Source organism: Oncorhynchus mykiss, chromosome 22, assembly GCF_057628025.1.
Source record: "Oncorhynchus mykiss isolate SJ-2025 chromosome 22, ASM5762802v1, whole genome shotgun sequence".
NCBI classification, from domain to species: Eukaryota; Metazoa; Chordata; class Actinopteri; order Salmoniformes; family Salmonidae; genus Oncorhynchus; species Oncorhynchus mykiss.
The window spans coordinates 36721676-36740085 of record NC_143043.1 but is presented as its reverse complement, the minus strand read 5'-3'; the positions used below and the strand labels follow the sequence as shown (position 1 = coordinate 36740085).

Below are 18410 nucleotides of genomic sequence, written 5' to 3'. Positions count from 1 at the left end.
TTCAGGAGAATCAACACCACTACAGCATGTCTGTAACCAACGCATATTTTGTTAACAACTCATCAATCAGTAAATCCACTCTATTTTCCATTCATAAAGATTTGTTCTAATGAGTGGATGCGCTTTGGTGTAGGCCTAAGTTTTAGCTAAAGTTTCAACCCCTGTTGCGTGTCCTGATGGACCCCATTACTTGATTAATCAGAAAATAGCATAACTTGGGAAAATTCTCAATCAACAACATATCATCAATGTATAACAACAAACAATATCTAATCAAGCACTTCCAAGTCATTTTCCTGTCAGCTTACAGCAAACATGTCATGAAAGCAGGAGGAAAAGAAAAGATGTTTAAAAGAATGACTCACAGCTGTAATCGCTGCGAAAGTATTCAGACCCCTTCACTTTTTCAATATTTTGTTACGTTACAGCCTGATTCTAAAATGGATTAAATACAATGCTTTCCACATCAATCTACACACAATAGCCCATAATGACAAAGTGAAAACAGAAATACTTATTTACATAAGTATTCAGACCCTTTGCTATGAGACTAGAAATTGAGCTCAGGTGCATTCTGTTTCCATTGATCATCCTTGAGATGTTTCTACAACTTGATTGGAGTCCACCTGTGATAAATTAAATTGATTGGACATGATTTGGAAAAGCCCACACCTGTCTATATACGGTCCCACAGTTGACAGTGCATGTCAGAGCAAAAACCAAGATATGAGGTCAAAGGATTTGTCCGTAGATCCCTGAGACAGGATTGTGTTGAGGCACAGATCTGGGGAACGGTACCAAAACATTTCTGCAGCATTGCAGGTCCCTAAGAACACAGTGGCCTCCATCATTCTTAAATGGAAGAAGTTTGGAACCACCAAGACTCTTCCTAGAGCTGGCCGCCTGGCCAAACTGAGCAATCAGGGGAGAAGGGCGTTGGTCAGGGAGGTGACCAAGAACCCGATGGTCGCTCTGACAGAGCTCTAGAGTTCCTCTGTGGAGATGGGAGAACCTTCCAGAAGGACAACCATCTCTGCAGCACTCCACCAATCAGGCCTTTATGGTAGAGTGGCCAGACAGAAGCCACTCCTCAGTAAAAGGCACCTAAAGACTCTCAAACCATGAGAAATAATATTCTGATTCTGATGAAGTCTTTGGCCTGAATGCCAAGCGGCACATCTGGAGGAAACCTGGCACCATCCCTACGGTGAAGCGTGGTGGTGGCAGCATCATGCTGTGGGGACGTTCTTCAGCGGCAGGGACTGTGAGACTAGTCAAGATGGAGGGAAAGATGAAGGACCTCAGACTGGGGAGAAGGTTCACCTTCCAACAAGACAATGCCCCTAAGCACACAGCCAAGACAACGCAGGAGTGGCTTCGGGACAAGTCTCTGAATGTCCTTGAGTGGCTCAGCCAGAGCCCAGACTTGAACCCGATTGAACATCTCTGGAGAGACCTGAAAATAGCTTTGTAGCAATGCTCCCCATCCAACCTGACAGAGCTTGAGAGGATCTGCAGAGAAGAATAGAAGAAACTCCCCAAATGCAGGTGTGCCAAGCTTGTAGTGTCCTACCCAAGAAGACTCGAGGCTGTAACCGCTGCCAAAGGTGCTTCAACAAAGTACTGACTAAAGGGTCTGAATACTTATGTAAATGTGATAATAATACTTATGTACAGTGAGGGGAAAAGTATTTGATCCCCTGCTGATTTTATACGTTTGCCCACTTACAAAGAAATGATCTGTCTATCATTTTAATGGAAGCAACAAGAAAATCCAGGAAAACGCACGTCAAAAATGTTATAAATTGATTTGCATTTTAATGAGGGAAATAAGTATTTGACCCCCTTTCAATCAGAAAGATTTCTGGCTCCCAGGTGTCTTTTATACAGGTAACGAGCTGAGATTAGGAGCACACTCTTAAAGGGAGTGCTCCTAATCTCCGTTTGTTACCTGTAAAAAAGACACCTGTCCACAGAAGAAATCAATCAATCAGATTCCAAACTCTCCACCATGGCCAAGACCAATGAGCTCTCCAATGATGTCAGGGACAAGATTGTAGACCTACACAAGGCTGGAATGGGCTACAAGACCATCGCCAAGCAGATGGTGAGAAGGTGACAACAAATGGAAGAAACACAAAATAACTGTCAATCTTCCTCGGCCTGGGGCTCCATGCAAGATCTCACCTCGTGGAGTTGCAATGATCATGAGAACGGTAAGGAATCAGGCCAGAACTACACGGGGGGATCTTCTCAATGATCTCAAGGCAGCTTGTTTCTTCCAAAATGAGGAAGAATTCTGAGGTTTGGCACTGGGAGTTGCAATTGGAAATCAGTCTGTGGGTGCGAGAGGAAGAGGAGCTAATTTTAGCTAATTTTACTTTTCTATTGAACATACTTCTTTCTGTATTAAATAGTATAGTTTATTTACATTTTAGGGTACCTGAGGATTAAGTAGAAACGTAGTTTGACTTGTTTTAACAAAGTTTAGTGGAAGCTTTTTAGATTCCTTTGTCTGCATGTTGAACGAGTGGATTACTGAAATCGATGGCGCCAACTAAACAGACCTTTTGGGGTATAAAGAAGGATTTTATCTAACACAACGACCATTCATGTTGTAGCTGGGACCCTTGGGATTGCAAACAGAGGAAGATTTTCAAAAAGTAAGTGATTATTTTTTCTCTATTTGTGATTTTATGAAGCCTGTGGAGCAGGGCCATACCCTGAATAAACAGGGAGGTAGAGGGGTTTAGGCAGGTTTTTAATTGGACCAGGACCAGCTGGCAGAGGACGGGAGAGGAGGAGAGAGCCCTGGGTGGTGTTATAGAGTAATAGGTAGAGGGATTTTATTTCATGATTAACAACTCATGGTGTGATTGTGGTTGGAGTAACATACAGGAACCCCCTGCGACGGCTCTCAAGGAACTACACAATGTGCAAACTAGAAACCGCATATCCTGAGGCAACATTTATTGTAGCTGGAGACTTTAATAAAGGAGGAATCTGAGGAAAACGCTTCCAGAATTCTATCAACACATCTCCTGTGCTACACGTGCATCAAGGACTCTGGATCATTGCTACTCTCCCTTCCGGGATGGCTACAAGGCCCTCCCCCACCCTCCCTTCGGCAAATCAGATCACTCCTCCATTCTGCTCCTCCCCACCTATAGACAGAAACTTAAGCAGGAAGCACCTGTGGTAAGGACTGTTCAATGTTGGTTTGACAAATCAGAATCTATGCTTCAGGATTTTTTTGTTCAATGTTCTGGGTCACCTCTAAGAATAGTACTGATGTATACACTGACTCAGTGACTGGGTTAGTCAGGGGGTGCATAGAGGATGTTGTTCCCTCTGTGAAGATTCAAACTTATCCAAACCAAAAACCGTGGATAGATGGCAACACCATAGTGCTCAGCCTTCAACACCATAGTGCCCATCAAGCTCATCAGTAAGCTCAGTGCCCTGGGTCTGAACCCCTCCCTGTGCAACTGGGTCATGAACTTCTGAAGGGCCAACTCCAAGTGCTGAAGGTAGGCAACAACACCTCCGCCACGCTGATCCTCAACACTGGGGCCCCACAGGGTGTGTGCTCAGTCCCCTCCTGTACTCACAGTTCACCCATGACAGTGTGGCGATGCACGTCTCCAACTCAGTCATCAAGTTTGCTGACGACACAACAGTTCTAGGACTGATGATCAACAACAACAAGACAGCCTACATGGAGGAGGTGAGAGGCCTGGTGGAATGGTGCCAGGAAAATAACCTCTACCTCAACATTAACAAAACAAAAGAAGCTGATTGTGGACTACAGGAGACAACAGAGAGAGCACGCCCCCATCCACATCAACGGGACACAGGGTAGAAGGTGAAAAGCTTTAAGTTCCTCTGCGTGCACATCACTGATGAATTGAAGAAATATGTCTTGGCCCCTAAGATCCTCACAAACGTCTACATAATCACCATTGAGAGCATCCTATCGGGCTTTATCACCTCCTGGTACAGCAATTTCACCATCCGTAACCGCAGGGCTCGCCAGAGGGTGGTGCGGTCAGCCCAACACATCGTCCTCAAGGACATCTACAGCACCCGGTGTCACACGAAGGCCAAGAAGATAATCAAGGACCTCAGCCTCCCAGCCTGTTCATCCCGCTGTCATTTAGAAGGTGGAGACAGTACATGTGCATCAAAGCTAGGACCGAGAAACTGATGAACTGCTTCTATTTCCAGGCCATCAGACTGTTAAATCGTCACTACTAGCCGGCCTCCGCCCAGTACCCTGCCCTGAACCTTAGTCACAGTTACTAGCCGGCTACCACCCGGTACTCAGGGCCCCTTCTTCGGGATCGGTGTCCCTTCCACGAAACGGTTGAGCTAACGTTGGCTAATGCGATTAGCATGAGGTTATAAGTAACAAGAACATTTCCCAGAACATAGACATTTCTGATATTGGCAGAAAGCTTACATTCTTGTTAATCTAACTGCACAGTACAATTTACAGTTGCTATTACAGTGAAAGAATACCATGCTATTGTTTGAGGAGAGTGCACCATTTTGAACATGAAAACAAATTAGGCACATTTGGGCAGTCTTGATTACAACAGTTGCAGAGTTTAATGGCTGTGATAGGAGGAATCTGAGGATGGATCAACAACATTGTAGTTACTCCACAAAACTAACCTACAGTTGAAGTTGGAAGTTTACATGAAACTTAGGTTGTAGTCATTAAAACTCGTTTTTCAACCACTCCCCAAATTTCTTGTTAACAAACTATAGTTTTGGCAAGTCGGTTAGGACATCTACTTTGTGCAAGGCACAAGTCCTTTTTCCAACAATTGTTTACAGACAGATTATTTCACTTATAATTCACTGCATCACAATTCTAGTGAGTCAGAAGTTTACATACACTAAGTTGACTGTGCCTTTAAACAACTTGGAAAATTCCAGAACATTATGTCATGGCTTTAGAAGCTTCTGATAGGCTAATTGACATCATTTGAGTCAATTGGAGGTGTAACTGTGGATGAATTTCAAGGTTACCTTCAAATTCAGTGCCTCATTGCGTGACATCATGGGAAAATCAAAATAAATCAGCCAAGACCTCAGAAATATTATTGTAGACCTCCACAAGTCTGGTTCATCCTTGGGAGCAATTTTCAAACGCCACGTTCATCTGTTCAAACAATAGCACGCAAGTATAAACACCATGGGACCACGCAGCCGTCAGGAGATGTGTTCCGTCTCTAGAGATGAACGTACTTTGGTGCGAAAAGTGCAAATCAATCCCAGAACAACAGCAAAGGACCTTGTGAAGATGCTGTAGGAAACAGGTACAAAAGTATTTATATCCACCGTCAAACGAGTCCAATATCGCTACTCAGCAAGGAAGAAACCACTGCTCCAAAACCGCCATAAAAAAGCCAGACTACGGTTTACAACTGCACATGGGTCGTACGTTTTGGAGAAATGTCCTCTGGTCTGATGAAATAAAAATAGAACTGCTTGGCCATAATGACCATCGTTATGTTTGAAGGAAAAAGGGGGATGGCTTACAAGCCGAAGAACACCATCCCAACCGTGAAGCACAGGGGTGGCAGAATCATGTTGTGGGAGTGCTTTGCTGCAGGAGGGACTAGTCCACTTCACAAAATAGATTGCATCATGAGACAGGAAAATTGTGTGGATATATTGAAGCAACATCTCAAGACATCAGTCAGGAAGTTAAAGCTTGGTTGCAAATGGGTCTTCCAAATGGACAATGACCCCAAGCATACTTCCAAAGTTGTGACAAAATGGCTTAAGGACAACAAAGTCAAGGTATTGGAGTGCCCATCACAAAGCCAAGGTATTGGAGTGGCCATCACACTGACCTCAATCCTATAGAAAATGTGTGGGCAGAACTGAAAAAGCGTGTGCGAGCAAGGAGGCCTACAAACCTGACTCAGTTACACCAGTTCTGTCAGGAGGAATGGATAAAAATTCACTAAACTTATTGTGGGAAGCTTGTGGAAGGCTAACCAAAACATTTGACCGATGTTAAACAATTTAAAGGCAATGCTACCAAATATTAATTGAGTGTATGTAAACTTCTGACCCACTTGGAATGTGATGAAAGAAATAAAATCTGAAAGATATAATTCTCTCTACTATTATTCTGACATTTCACATTCTTAAATAAAGTGGTGATCCTAACTGACCTAAGACAGGTCATTTTTACTAGGATGAAATGTCAGGAATTGAGAAAAACTGAGTTTAAATGTATTTGGCTAAGATGTATGTTAACTTCCGACATCAACTGTAAATGACAGAGTGAAAAGAAGGAAGCCTGTACAGAATAAAAAAAATTCCAAAACATGCATCCTGTTTGCAGTAAGACACTAAAGTGAAATTGTCAATAAAAGTGGCAAAGAAATTGAATTTATGTCCTGATTAGAAAGCGTTATGTTTGGAGCAAATCCAACACAACACATCACTGAGTAACACTCTTCATATTTTCAAGCACGGTGGTGGCGTCATCATGTTATTGGTATGCTTGTACTCGACAAGGACTAGGGAGTTTTTTAGGATAAAAATAAACTGTTCCGTCCGCTTTCCAAAAGACACTGGGAGACAAATTCACCTTTCAGCAGGATAATAACTTAAAACACAAGGCCAAATATACACTGGAGTTGCTTACCGAGATGACATTGAATGTTCCTGAGTGGCCTAGTTACAGTTTTGACCTACAGTACCAGTCAAAGGTTTGGACACACCTACTCTTTCAATGTTTTTTCTTTATTTTGACTATTTTCTACATTGTAGAAATCACTAAATACATCAAAACTATGAAATAACACATGGAATCGTGTAGTAACCAAAAAAGTGTTAAACATATCCAAATGTATTTTACATTTGAGATTCTTCAAAGTAGCCACCGTTTGCCTTGATGACAGCTTTGCACACTATCGGCATTCTCTCAGCCAGCTTCATGAGGTAGTCACCTAGAATGCATTTCAATTAACAGGTGTGCCTTGTTAAAAGTTAATGTGTGAAATGTCTTTCCTTCTTGTGATGTCTTCACTATTATTCTACAATGTAGAAAATAGTACAAATAAAGAAAAACCCTTGAATGAGTAGGTGTGTCCAAACTTTTGACTATGCCAAGACTTGAAAATGGCTGTCTAACAATTACATTTATTTTCCGGACTCTGACATTGCTTGTTCTGATATTTTTTTAACAATTTTTTTGTATTTTTTAAAAACTTTTTGGATTATGTGTGTATTGTTTTGTATTGCTAGGTATTACTGCCCTGTTGGAGCTAGAAACACAAGCATTTCGCTGCACCTGCGATTACATCTGCAAATCTGTGTACGTGACCAATAAACATTGATTTAATTATGATTTAATTTTAAAGAGATTAGTATTTTTGGATAGAGGTGTGTTAAGGCATTCAATTGCTTCCCAGCCGAAACAGTTCAGTAGAGTTCGTGCATATATTATGAAGACATTGTGTTTGTTTTGGACTTTTGGATTTTTTGGGGCTGTTCGGGCACACAAATTATACACCAGTTTGTCGGTGATTGGTCAACAGTAGGATTCTTTAATAAAATATTTGCTGTCATTGAACAAGAGACGACTAATTTTCATGCAAAAAAATTCATTTTCATTAGTTGTAAATGTAAAATTGCACGACTAAGATCCCCTCGGCAAAAACTTCAAAATTAATGACAGATTTATCTTAGATTCATTCTGACTATTTTGAGGAAGTGCATTTTTTTTAAATTTAACTTGGCAAGTCAGTTAAGAACAAATTCTTATTTACAATGACGGCCTACCCCGGCCAAACGCGGACAACGCTGGGCCAATTGTACATATGGGACTCCCACAGCCAGATGTGATACAGATGTGATACAGCCTGGATTCAAACCAGGGTCTGTAGTGACATCTTTTGCATTGAGATGCAGTGCCTTAGACCACTGCACCACTCAGGAGCCCTGGCTATGGCGTCTCAAAATGTACAAACAGTACTATTGTGCTTTTTGATCATTTTTCAAGCGAAGATCTTTTAAGGGAGTATGCGAGTACAGTTTTTTGGTTCGCCTAGCCAACTTCGGGGTAGCCGCCAGCCGAACTGAAGAAGGCTGACGCCTTTACTGGTGGTGAATCCCTAGCTCTACTGAATGAATGGCCATGAAGGTGTCCCAAGACCTCTGTCTTTCTGGCTGTTAGTTTTCACCTATCTCTCTGGCTCTCTCTGATCCCGTCTGTCTCTTGCACTCTTTCTTTCTAAATCCCCCATCCCCATTTCTCTCTCCCTTCCCTCCTCCCTTTCTTCTCTCATCCCTACATAGAGTTAGCTGTGCCACGTGTGTAAGTTATGTGTCAGACAGTGGTGGGTTAAGGCTGAGGGTGAGCATCCTGCCCTAAATAACTTGGCCTACTTCTGCACTGCACTCAGCTCAGGGGCTGTGTGTGTGTGTGTTGGTGTGTGTTGGTGTGTGTGTGTGTGTGTGTGTGTGTGTGTGTGTGTGAGAAAGTTGCTTTGGATAAAAGCAAAAATATATTATTATTGCTGATTTTAGCAACCCAGAACGATGTAGAATTTCAGTGACTGGTCAGTGTAGGGCCTGAGCCAGCCCAATATTGGTGTTGGCTGTGGTGCATGGAATACAGGGCTATATTTGGATGCCATATAATTGCTTTACCATGTTTTTTTCCATACTTTTTTTCATAAGTGCAAAACATATCTTTTTTGGCTTGTTTGAGGATCCAAACAAATCCCAAGTTTCAACTTTCTTGATATTGTTTGAAAACCTGGAGATGACCTTTTCCAGCAAATGGAGAGGGGGAGGAAAGCCATTTACTATGATCTGATGTTGTGAGTGAGAAAGAGAGAGAGAGAGTGAGAGAGTGAGAGAGTGAGAGAGTGAGAGAGTGAGAGAGTGAGAGAGTGAGAGAGAGAGAGAGAGAGAGAGAGAGAGAGAGAGAGAGAGAAAGAAAAAAAAAATCAGTCTGATGCTGATTCAGATCTGCAATAAATGACAGCAAATTGGCTGTATGTGAAATGCATGAATCATGACAGACTAATGCAAAAATAACATGGAGATTAGTCCAGTTCAATATTCCAAAGGAGACTCTGATACCAGATGGCCAGAGCCGTGATGTACTGCACAGTATGTTACTAAGAAAGGAAAGATACTTGGGGGTCAACCATACTGTAGGCAAGCCTTAAACTAGACCAAAGAACTGACATATTAATGAGGACTCATCCAGAACCAAATCTTATGTGTGTGCTACGTTTCATCTGCTACAAGAGACTGAGGACTCTGAGGCACAATCATGTGCTAGTGCATTAACTAGGCCTACTCCTAACTATGTGTCAAGTGTAGCTGAATTATTCCTAACTATGTGTCTAGTATAGCTGAATTATTACTAACTATGTGTCTAGTATAGCTGAATTATTACTAACTATGTGTCTCGTGTAGCTGAATTATTACTAACTGTGTCTAGTATAGCTGAATTATTACTAACTATGTGTCTAGTATAGCTGAATTATTACTAACTATGTGTCTAGTATAGCTGAATTATTACTAACTATGTGTCTCGTGTAGCTGAATTATGAATAACTATGTGTCTAGTATAGCTGAATTATTACTAACTATGTGTCTCGTGTAGCTGAATTATTACTAACTATGTGTCTAGTATAGCTGAATTATGAATAACTATGTGTCTAGTATAGCTGAATTATGAATAACTATGTGTCTAGTATAGCTGAATTATTACTAACTATGTGTCTAGTATAGCTGAATTATTACTAACTATGTGTCTAGTATAGCTGAATTATGAATAACTATGTGTCTAGTATAGCTGAATTATGAATAAATATGTGTCTAGTATAGCTGAATTATTACTAACTATGTGTCTCGTGTAGCTGAATTATTACTAACTATGTGTCTAGTGTAGCTGTCAAACTGTGTGTGTGTGTGTGTGTGTGTGTGTGTGTGTGTGTACAACAGCTTGTAATGTCTTTCCTCCCGGTGTCAGACAGACAGACAGACAGACAGACAGACAGACAGACAGACAGACAGACAGACAGACAGACAGACAGACAGACAGACAGACAGACAGACAGACAGACAGCACATAGTCAGTGCAGAGCAGGTTGCTTGTCTTCTATTTTATGACTGTTAACTTCCTGGGAAATTCCTAGTGAGAGTATTCCTGTAAGTGCCTGGCAGACCTCGGTTCAAATACTATTACAAATATTTCAGATACTTAAACTGTTTGCTCTATCCTGCCTGGAATGCCAGATGGGCACAGTTTGTTATTTTAGGACTATTCTATCGGTTCATTAAGTCAGGCAACCTCAATTGAGCTGAAATACAGTATTTGAAATTATTTCAAATAGTATTTGAACCCAGGCTTGGTGGCTGGTCTGGTCATGGTCTCATTGCCCTGACAGGAGTGGAAGGAAACAGTTCACTACTCTGTAGCTCTGAATTTAGCTCTTACCGTATTTCAATCTGTGACATGGAAAAAAAGCGGAACCCCATTCGGCTGTTAGCATGTGATTGTGATTGCCCTGTTAGCCCTGTGGGGCTATAGGGAAGGCTTGGCAGTATGCTGAGTGGATTGTTTAGTCTTGTACTTGCTGTATACATACACACATCCTGTAATTCCTGGGATTCAGTGTTTGTTAGTGATGAACAATTCATATAGTGAACCTCTCATCCTTTCTGGGGCTCTCATCCTGAAACCCTGCATTCATTCACAGCACTGTGCGTCATCCTCAAGCCGTGGCCCCAGACAGTGATACATATGTGCTGCTGTAGCAACAATGAAATGGAATGATTTGTCTCTCTATAACCTACTATAACGAAAGTGTTGATGCTAAGATATATATACATTCACTAGGGATGCCTTTTCAGCTATTAGTACATGCTGAATGATATGAAAGAACTGATAAAATGGCTGATAAAAGACCAACAGGTGTCCAATGAACTGTTTAGATAGAGAGATGAAATACTATACAACAAGTTGGACAAATGTCAATGGACAGGTAATAAGCTGAACAGATAGCCTAGCTATTTCAAAAATATGAAACCTAATCTTGATGTTTGGTTGTTTGCCGAAATCATTAGAGGGAGCCTGAGGTACTGTACGTGAGACATATTGAATGTGGGGAATTGGTAACTGCATTGCTAACACTTTCATTATATGTCAGAATTGGTTGTAAGGAAACCTGGCGCTGCAGGGTCTAATCAAGAGGAGAGAGAGGAGCAGACAGGCAGTTCTGTTGAGAATACACAGTCAACATCAAGGGATTCTAATAGAAAAAGGAATGACAAGAGAGCAACATGGAATTCCACAAAAGCCAGGACAGAATATTCACTGCTGGTTGTATCTTAGTCTAAGATATTGTTCAGACATTCTTGTAGTTATGGCTAAACAAGTGTCCTCTACATCCCCCTATGTGGAAAGGTCGCTAGTGACCTAATGTTTATGGACCGAGAATGACCTATTTTCAGTGGTGTGGCAAACTGCCAACACATATTGTATGTATATTTGATCAGATGCCAAGGTGTTCAAAGACATGCCCTCTATCAGAAACCAATTAAACATTATAGCAATGAAGGCCACATTCCTGAATAGAATGGCTACACATCACAATGATTGGCTGCTCATTAAGAGCTGCCTATCATTGGCAAGTGTGACAATGAAGAAAAAAAAACAGAGAGAACAAAACAGCTAGTTGCCAGGAAACACCACAGCACAGTGGATCAATCAACCATTCTGCTGCTAGGTCAGGGACAGAGACTTACTGAACATACATGTACATATGTACACAATAGAAGGTTACAGCTCGATTGGAGTCACAGCACACGCAAGTACACACACACACACACACACACACACACACACACACACACACACACACACACACACACACACACACACACACACACACACACAACAAGGGTTTGGATTTGGGTGGATAGGGTTCAAGGAGTTTTAAATGTTTCATTTTACCCTTATTTTACCAGGTAAGTTGACTGAGAACACATTCTCATTTACAGCAATTCCCCAGAATTCCCAGAATAGTTACAGAGGAGAGGAAAGGGGATGAATGAGCCAATGGGAGCTGGCGATGAACAGGCGGCCATGATTGTACAGTACGGGGGTCAGATTGGGAATTAGCCAGGACACCGGGGTTAACACCCCTACTCTTACAATAAGTGCCATGGGATATTTAGTGACCACAGAGAGTCAGGAAGACAGAAAGACAGAGCCACTGAGCATACATGCACACTACAGAATAGATGAGATGGAGATGCTTCAGGGACAGGGTTCTCTGCGCACAACAGAAGCATTGGAGTCAGAGACGTACCGTAGTTACTGAGCATGACACAAGGTATAGATGGAGAGGAGAGGAGTCAAAGCCAGGGATACTAAAAGGAAAAGTAGTTTATTGCCATATACCCTATCCACAATCTGCATGTGCTATGAATTTTATCTTTATTTACTAGGCAAGTCAGTTAAGAACACATTTTTATTTTCAATGACGGCTTAGGAACAGTGGGTTAACTGCCTTGTTCAGAGGCAGAACGACAGATTTGTACCTTGTCAGCTCAGGGATTCAATCTTGCAACCTTTTGGTTACTAGTCCAACGCTCTAACCACTAGGCTACGCTGCCGCCCAGTATGAATACATTATCTCTTCATGCTTTTTACTGACAGTTGACTGTCAGAGGCACAGCTTGATTTATATGCTGGATCAAAAGCTTTTACACCCTTGGAAATAAAATGAAGGAACAGTGGCTAAAATAGTGTTGGATATGACAATATGTTAGAGAGGGCTTGAGTGTAAGCATTTGGCCAAGTGTAACTATTGCTTTTACACTGAATGCTTTTAGAAAGGGTTCAGAGATGCAGACTTGACAGAAAGTATAGCTAGAGTGAAATCAGAGTCAGGGATACTTTACTAAAGGATATTTATACTAAAGAATAAGTACTTAGCAGTGGTGGAAAAAGTACACAATTGTCATACGTAAAAGTGAAAGTCATCCAGGAAAATACTACTTGAGAAAATACTAGTTGAGTAAAAGTTTAAAAGGTATTTGGTTTTACATATACTTATGTATCAAAAGTAAATGTAATTGCAAAAATATACTTAAGTATCAAAAAGAAAAGTATCAATCATTTCAAATTGATTAAATTAAGCAAACCAGACAGCACAATTATTATTATTATATATTTCTTTACGGATAGCCAGGGACACACTACAACACGCAGACATCATTTACAAATGATGCTTTTGTGTTTAATGAGTACGCCAACTCAGAGGCAGTAGGGATGCCCAAGGATGTTCTCTTGATAAGTGCGTGAATTGGGCCATTTTCCTGTTCTGCGAAGCATCCAAAATGTAACGAGTACCTTTGAGTGTGAGGGAAAATCTATGGAGTAAAACGTACATTATTTCTTTTAGGAATGTAGTGAAGTAAAAGTTGTCAAAAATATAATTAGTTCAGTAAAGTACAGATACCTAAAAAAAACTATTTAAGTAATACATAAGCACTTTGCACACTGGTACTTAGTAGAGTTGTAGGATCTTCAGTTGACCTATATTGATTCAGCTGCATTAGTTCTACAGCTGCACCATCGAGAGCACTGGTTGCATCACTGCCTGGTATGGCAACTGCTCGGCCTCCGACCGCAAAGCACTACAGAGGGTAGTGCGTACGGCCCAGTACATCACCGGGGCCAGGCTTCCCGACATCCAGGACCTCTATATTAGGCGGTGTCAGAGCAAGGGCCTACAAATTCACTTTTGTATTCGGCGCATGTGACAAATAACATTTGATTTGGTTATTGTCACTGCCAACAAATCCTGCAGCAACCTGATTTGAACGTTTAGTCCATAATTTTGCTTGATCGGTGGTTTGGCTATTAGCTGGCCAAAAGTAGGCTACATGAAAAGTGCAATACTCTTAATATAACTGTGTGTTTAGTGTAGGGCTGGGCGATATGGAAAATAAATGATCACAATATCTATATATTTTTTCATTCGATAACGATAATTATCCCAATATTAGTCAAATAATGTTTAAAAGGTGCATATCTGCTTCAAACTCAAGAATGCCTGAACAAACCGTGGTTAGAGCGTTGTGCCAGTAACCGAAAGGTTGCTAGATCAAATCCCTGAGCTGACAAGGTAGAAATCTGTCATTCTACCCCTGAACAAGGCAGTTAACCCACTGTTCCCTGATAGGCTGTCATTGTTAAGTTGTTCTTAACTGACCTGCCTAGTTAAATAAAGGTAACATTTTTTATTTATTATGTGATCTACACTTAAAATTATACTTGAAGGAAAATTGTTCGTTGGAAGCTGCCCCTTCTCCATGGCTATCACTGCCACTGTTTTCACCTACATTACTACCACTGTTTTCACCTACATCACTACCACTGTTTTCACCTACATCATTACCACTGTTTTCACCTACATCACTACCACTGTTTTCACCTACATCACTACCACTGTTTTCACCTACATCACTACCACTGTTTTCACCTACATCACTACCACTGTTTTCACCTACATCACTACCACTGTTTTCACCTACATCACTACCACTGTTTTCACCTACATCACTACCACTGTTTACACCTACATCACTGCCACTGTTTTCACCTACATCACTGCCACTGTTTACACCTACATCACTACCACTGTTTTCACCTACATCACTACCACTGTTTTCACCTACATCACTGCCACTGTTTTCACTTACATCACTACCACTGTTTACACCTACATCACTACCACTGTTTACACCTACATCACTACCACTGTTTTCACTTACATCACTACCACTGTTTTCACCTACATCACTACCACTGTTTTCACCTACATCACTACCACTGTTTACACCTACATCACTACCACTGTTTTCACCTACATCACTGCCATTGTTTACACCTACATCACTACCACTGTTTTCACCTACATCACTACCACTGTTTTCACCTACATCACTACCACTGTTTTCACCTACATCACTACCACTGTTTTCACCTACATCACTGCCACTGTTTTCACCTACATCACTACCACTGTTTACACCTACATCACTACCACTGTTTTCACCTACATCACTACCACTGTTTACACCTACATCACTACCACTGTTTTCACCTACATCACTGCCACTGTTTTCACCTACATCACTACCACTGTTTTCACCTACATTACTACCACTGTTTTCACCTACATCACTACCACTGTTTTCACCTACATCACTACCACTGTTTTCACCTACATCACTACCACTGTTTTCACCTACATCATTACCACTGTTTTCACCTACATCACTGCCACTGTTTTCACCTACATCACTACCACTGTTTTCACCTACATCACTAACACTGTTTTCACCTACATCACTACCACTGTTTACACCTACATCACTACCACTGTTTTCACCTACATCACTACCACTGTTTTCACCTACATCACTACCACTGTTTACACCTACATCACTACCACTGTTTTCACCTACATCACTGCCACTGTTTTCACCTACATCACTACCACTGTTTTCACCTACATTACTACCACTGTTTTCACCTACATCACTACCACTGTTTTCACCTACATCACTACCACTGTTTTCACCTACATCACTACCACTGTTTTCACCTACATCACTACCACTGTTTTCACCTACATCACTACCACTGTTTTCACCTACATCACTACCACTGTTTACACCTACATCACTACCACTGTTTTCACCTACATCACTCATTTTTCGTGGTTAATAGTGGCGACTCCATCACTCGAGGTGCTAAGTGGTTTTTAGTGAGCGTATACCTCTCCACGTGCATATTGTCACTTCTCCGCACGTTCCTGCTGAGGTGAAAATGACTGCTGTACCTAATTACTCTATATCGACATTATCGAAAATGAATCTAAACGTTTTAATATCGTTATTGAGGGAAGTAATTACCTCGATAATTATTGCTATTGATTTATCGCCCAGCCCTAGTTTAGTGTGGGTTTTCAATTAATTTATGTAAATCACAAAGCTCATCTGCATTTTCCTGCATTACAGAAAAATTATCAGCAACAAAAGAGTGATTAAATTAAGATCCTACATCTGTAGGTCTGCACTATGCATTAAGTATCTGGCCTCTGCTCACTCTGGAGACAAGCTGCATGCACTATGAATACATCATCTCTTCACACTTTTACTGAGACAGCTTGACTGACAGTTGGCTCTTGAAGTCACAGCTTGACTCATATCTGTTCTGCTCATATCATTGATGCCTGATGAAAAGCTATTACGCTCTAACAGTAGCTAGAGCTTCAGTAAACAGATGGCCCATTTTAGCTATGGCATCCTCAAAGCAAAATCTGAATGGCGCTTTCCAGAATTTTGGGTTTTTAATCCCAATTGATTGATTGAAGTGAACACATTTTGAACATACTGTATAGTATCACCTGTTGATGTCACATTGAGTGGATTGAGTGGGATAGTTCATCAGTTACCTCTAGTGGGGAGAACTCTATGGGCCATCTGAAATTACTCTAAATATGATTCAATGTTTGAAAGTCATTATTGCTTCAAAAACTGTTTCAATCAAAACCATTAACTAACATTATCTATTCATGAAAAGGTATCAGAATGATGGTTTATCAATCACTGAACCCTGTTTTAACCCAGCAGAGAATGGACAATAAATCCATTCCCTTAAGTGACTGCTCCCTGAATCATTGGCCAAATACTGTACACTCTAATCTCTCATGGAGAGATGCAATTAACACAGGATGGTATCGCACCGTCTGTCAATGCACTGTGAGATGCGACGACTAACGAAGAACTTTGTTCTGGTGCTCAGATTTTTCCGTCACCCTCTAACCACATTGCTACAGTTCTGTTGAATACTGTAAAACCACATCTCAAACAGTTTAGTTCTGTTGAATACTGTATAACTACATCCTTACAGTTTAGTTCTGTTGAATACTGTATAACTACATCTTTACAGTTCAGTTCTGTTGAATACTGTACAACTACATCTTTACAGTTCAGTTCTGTTGAATACTTTATAACTACATCTTTACAGTTTAGTTATGTTGAATACTGTATAACTACATCTTTACAGTTCAGTTCTGTTGCACCTGGCTCTACGTACTGAAGTGGAATACTAATGCAGAGTTCTGTATCATTATATTTCTCCACACTTCACAACCCACACCCACCCTTACATCTCAGAGAAAGACAGATAGACAGATGGAGCTGTGCTGAGGGCCTGACTGTCTCCGACAAGGGCCATTGTAGAAGAGCACCTCTCTGTGAGCGTGTTACATAAATGCAAGCGTTCAACAGGAGAATGCATAATGCAGCTGGGAAGTGTGTGTGTGTGTGTGTGTGTGTGTGTGTGCCTGTGTGTCTCCCTCTGTTTGTGTTTGTGTGTGTGTGTGAAGGCCACTTCATCCAACTTAACATTATCTGAATGTGCGCTTTGTGAGAGCCACTGACCCCACCGGAGTTCATCCATACTGTAGGAAAGGGATGTATCAAGTAATGTTGCAAAATTCCGGGAACTTTCAATAAATTCCCTGGTTTTCCTGAAATCCCAGTTGGAGGATTCCCGGAATCAGGAGGGAATAAGCAGAAATTATGTGTTCCTCCAACCAGGAATTCCTGTAATTTTGCAACCGTAGTAACAAGACTCTCTAAACCCACACAGTAAAGTATAGTATGAATAAAGTATTTAAACTCACACAGTACTGTTTAGAATGAATAAAGTATTTAAACCCACATACAGTAAAGCTACAACAAGAGCCTCATATGCTTCACCCTATAGATACTTTACTGTTAAATAAATTATCTTTACGTATGACAATTCAGCGCTAACAGATTGTTTGTTGAAAGATTGATCTAAGGCAACATCTACCAATGCTTTGTGTTATACATTCTTAGGCTAATGACTGTATGCATAAGATAAGAAGAGTTGGTATCATTATATAGCATGTGGGCATGTTTGATAAAGTAGATAGACAGTAGACAGACAGACACCATGGGACGTACCTTTGAGATGTGTTTTTGTACTTCTGCCTGAAAAACAAGATGAGGAGTGTACATTAGATGAATAGGCCATACAAAGTACACCATCGCTCTGAGATAGATCTGCAGCCCAAATGGCACCCTATTCCCTTATTCCTATAGTGCACTTTTGACCAGAGATTTTCAGTCAAAAGTAGTGCACTAAATAGCAGGGTTGGGCTCAATTCAGAATGTTTTAATTGACTCCCATTCAACTCAATTGTTGATGTTGAATTTGAGTTTTAGTTACAGGAAGTAGAATTTAATTCAGTGCAATTCAAAGAAATTCCACTCAGTGATAGAACATTTAATTGAATATGACAGGT

At 40.9% G+C, this 18410-nt stretch overlaps 1 protein-coding gene across 2 annotated transcripts in view; it reads right to left on the bottom strand.

The window, feature by feature from the left end:
* pde1a (phosphodiesterase 1A, calmodulin-dependent) overlaps nt 1-18410 on the bottom strand; it is a 77575-nt gene that overhangs the window by 45135 nt on the left and 14030 nt on the right. For both annotated transcript variants that reach the window (XM_090215937.1, XM_036959123.2), the window contains exon 2: nt 18070-18096. In XM_090215937.1, the coding sequence (XP_090072063.1) occupies nt 18070-18096 (27 nt within the window). The remainder of the gene's footprint in view (nt 1-18069; nt 18097-18410) is intronic.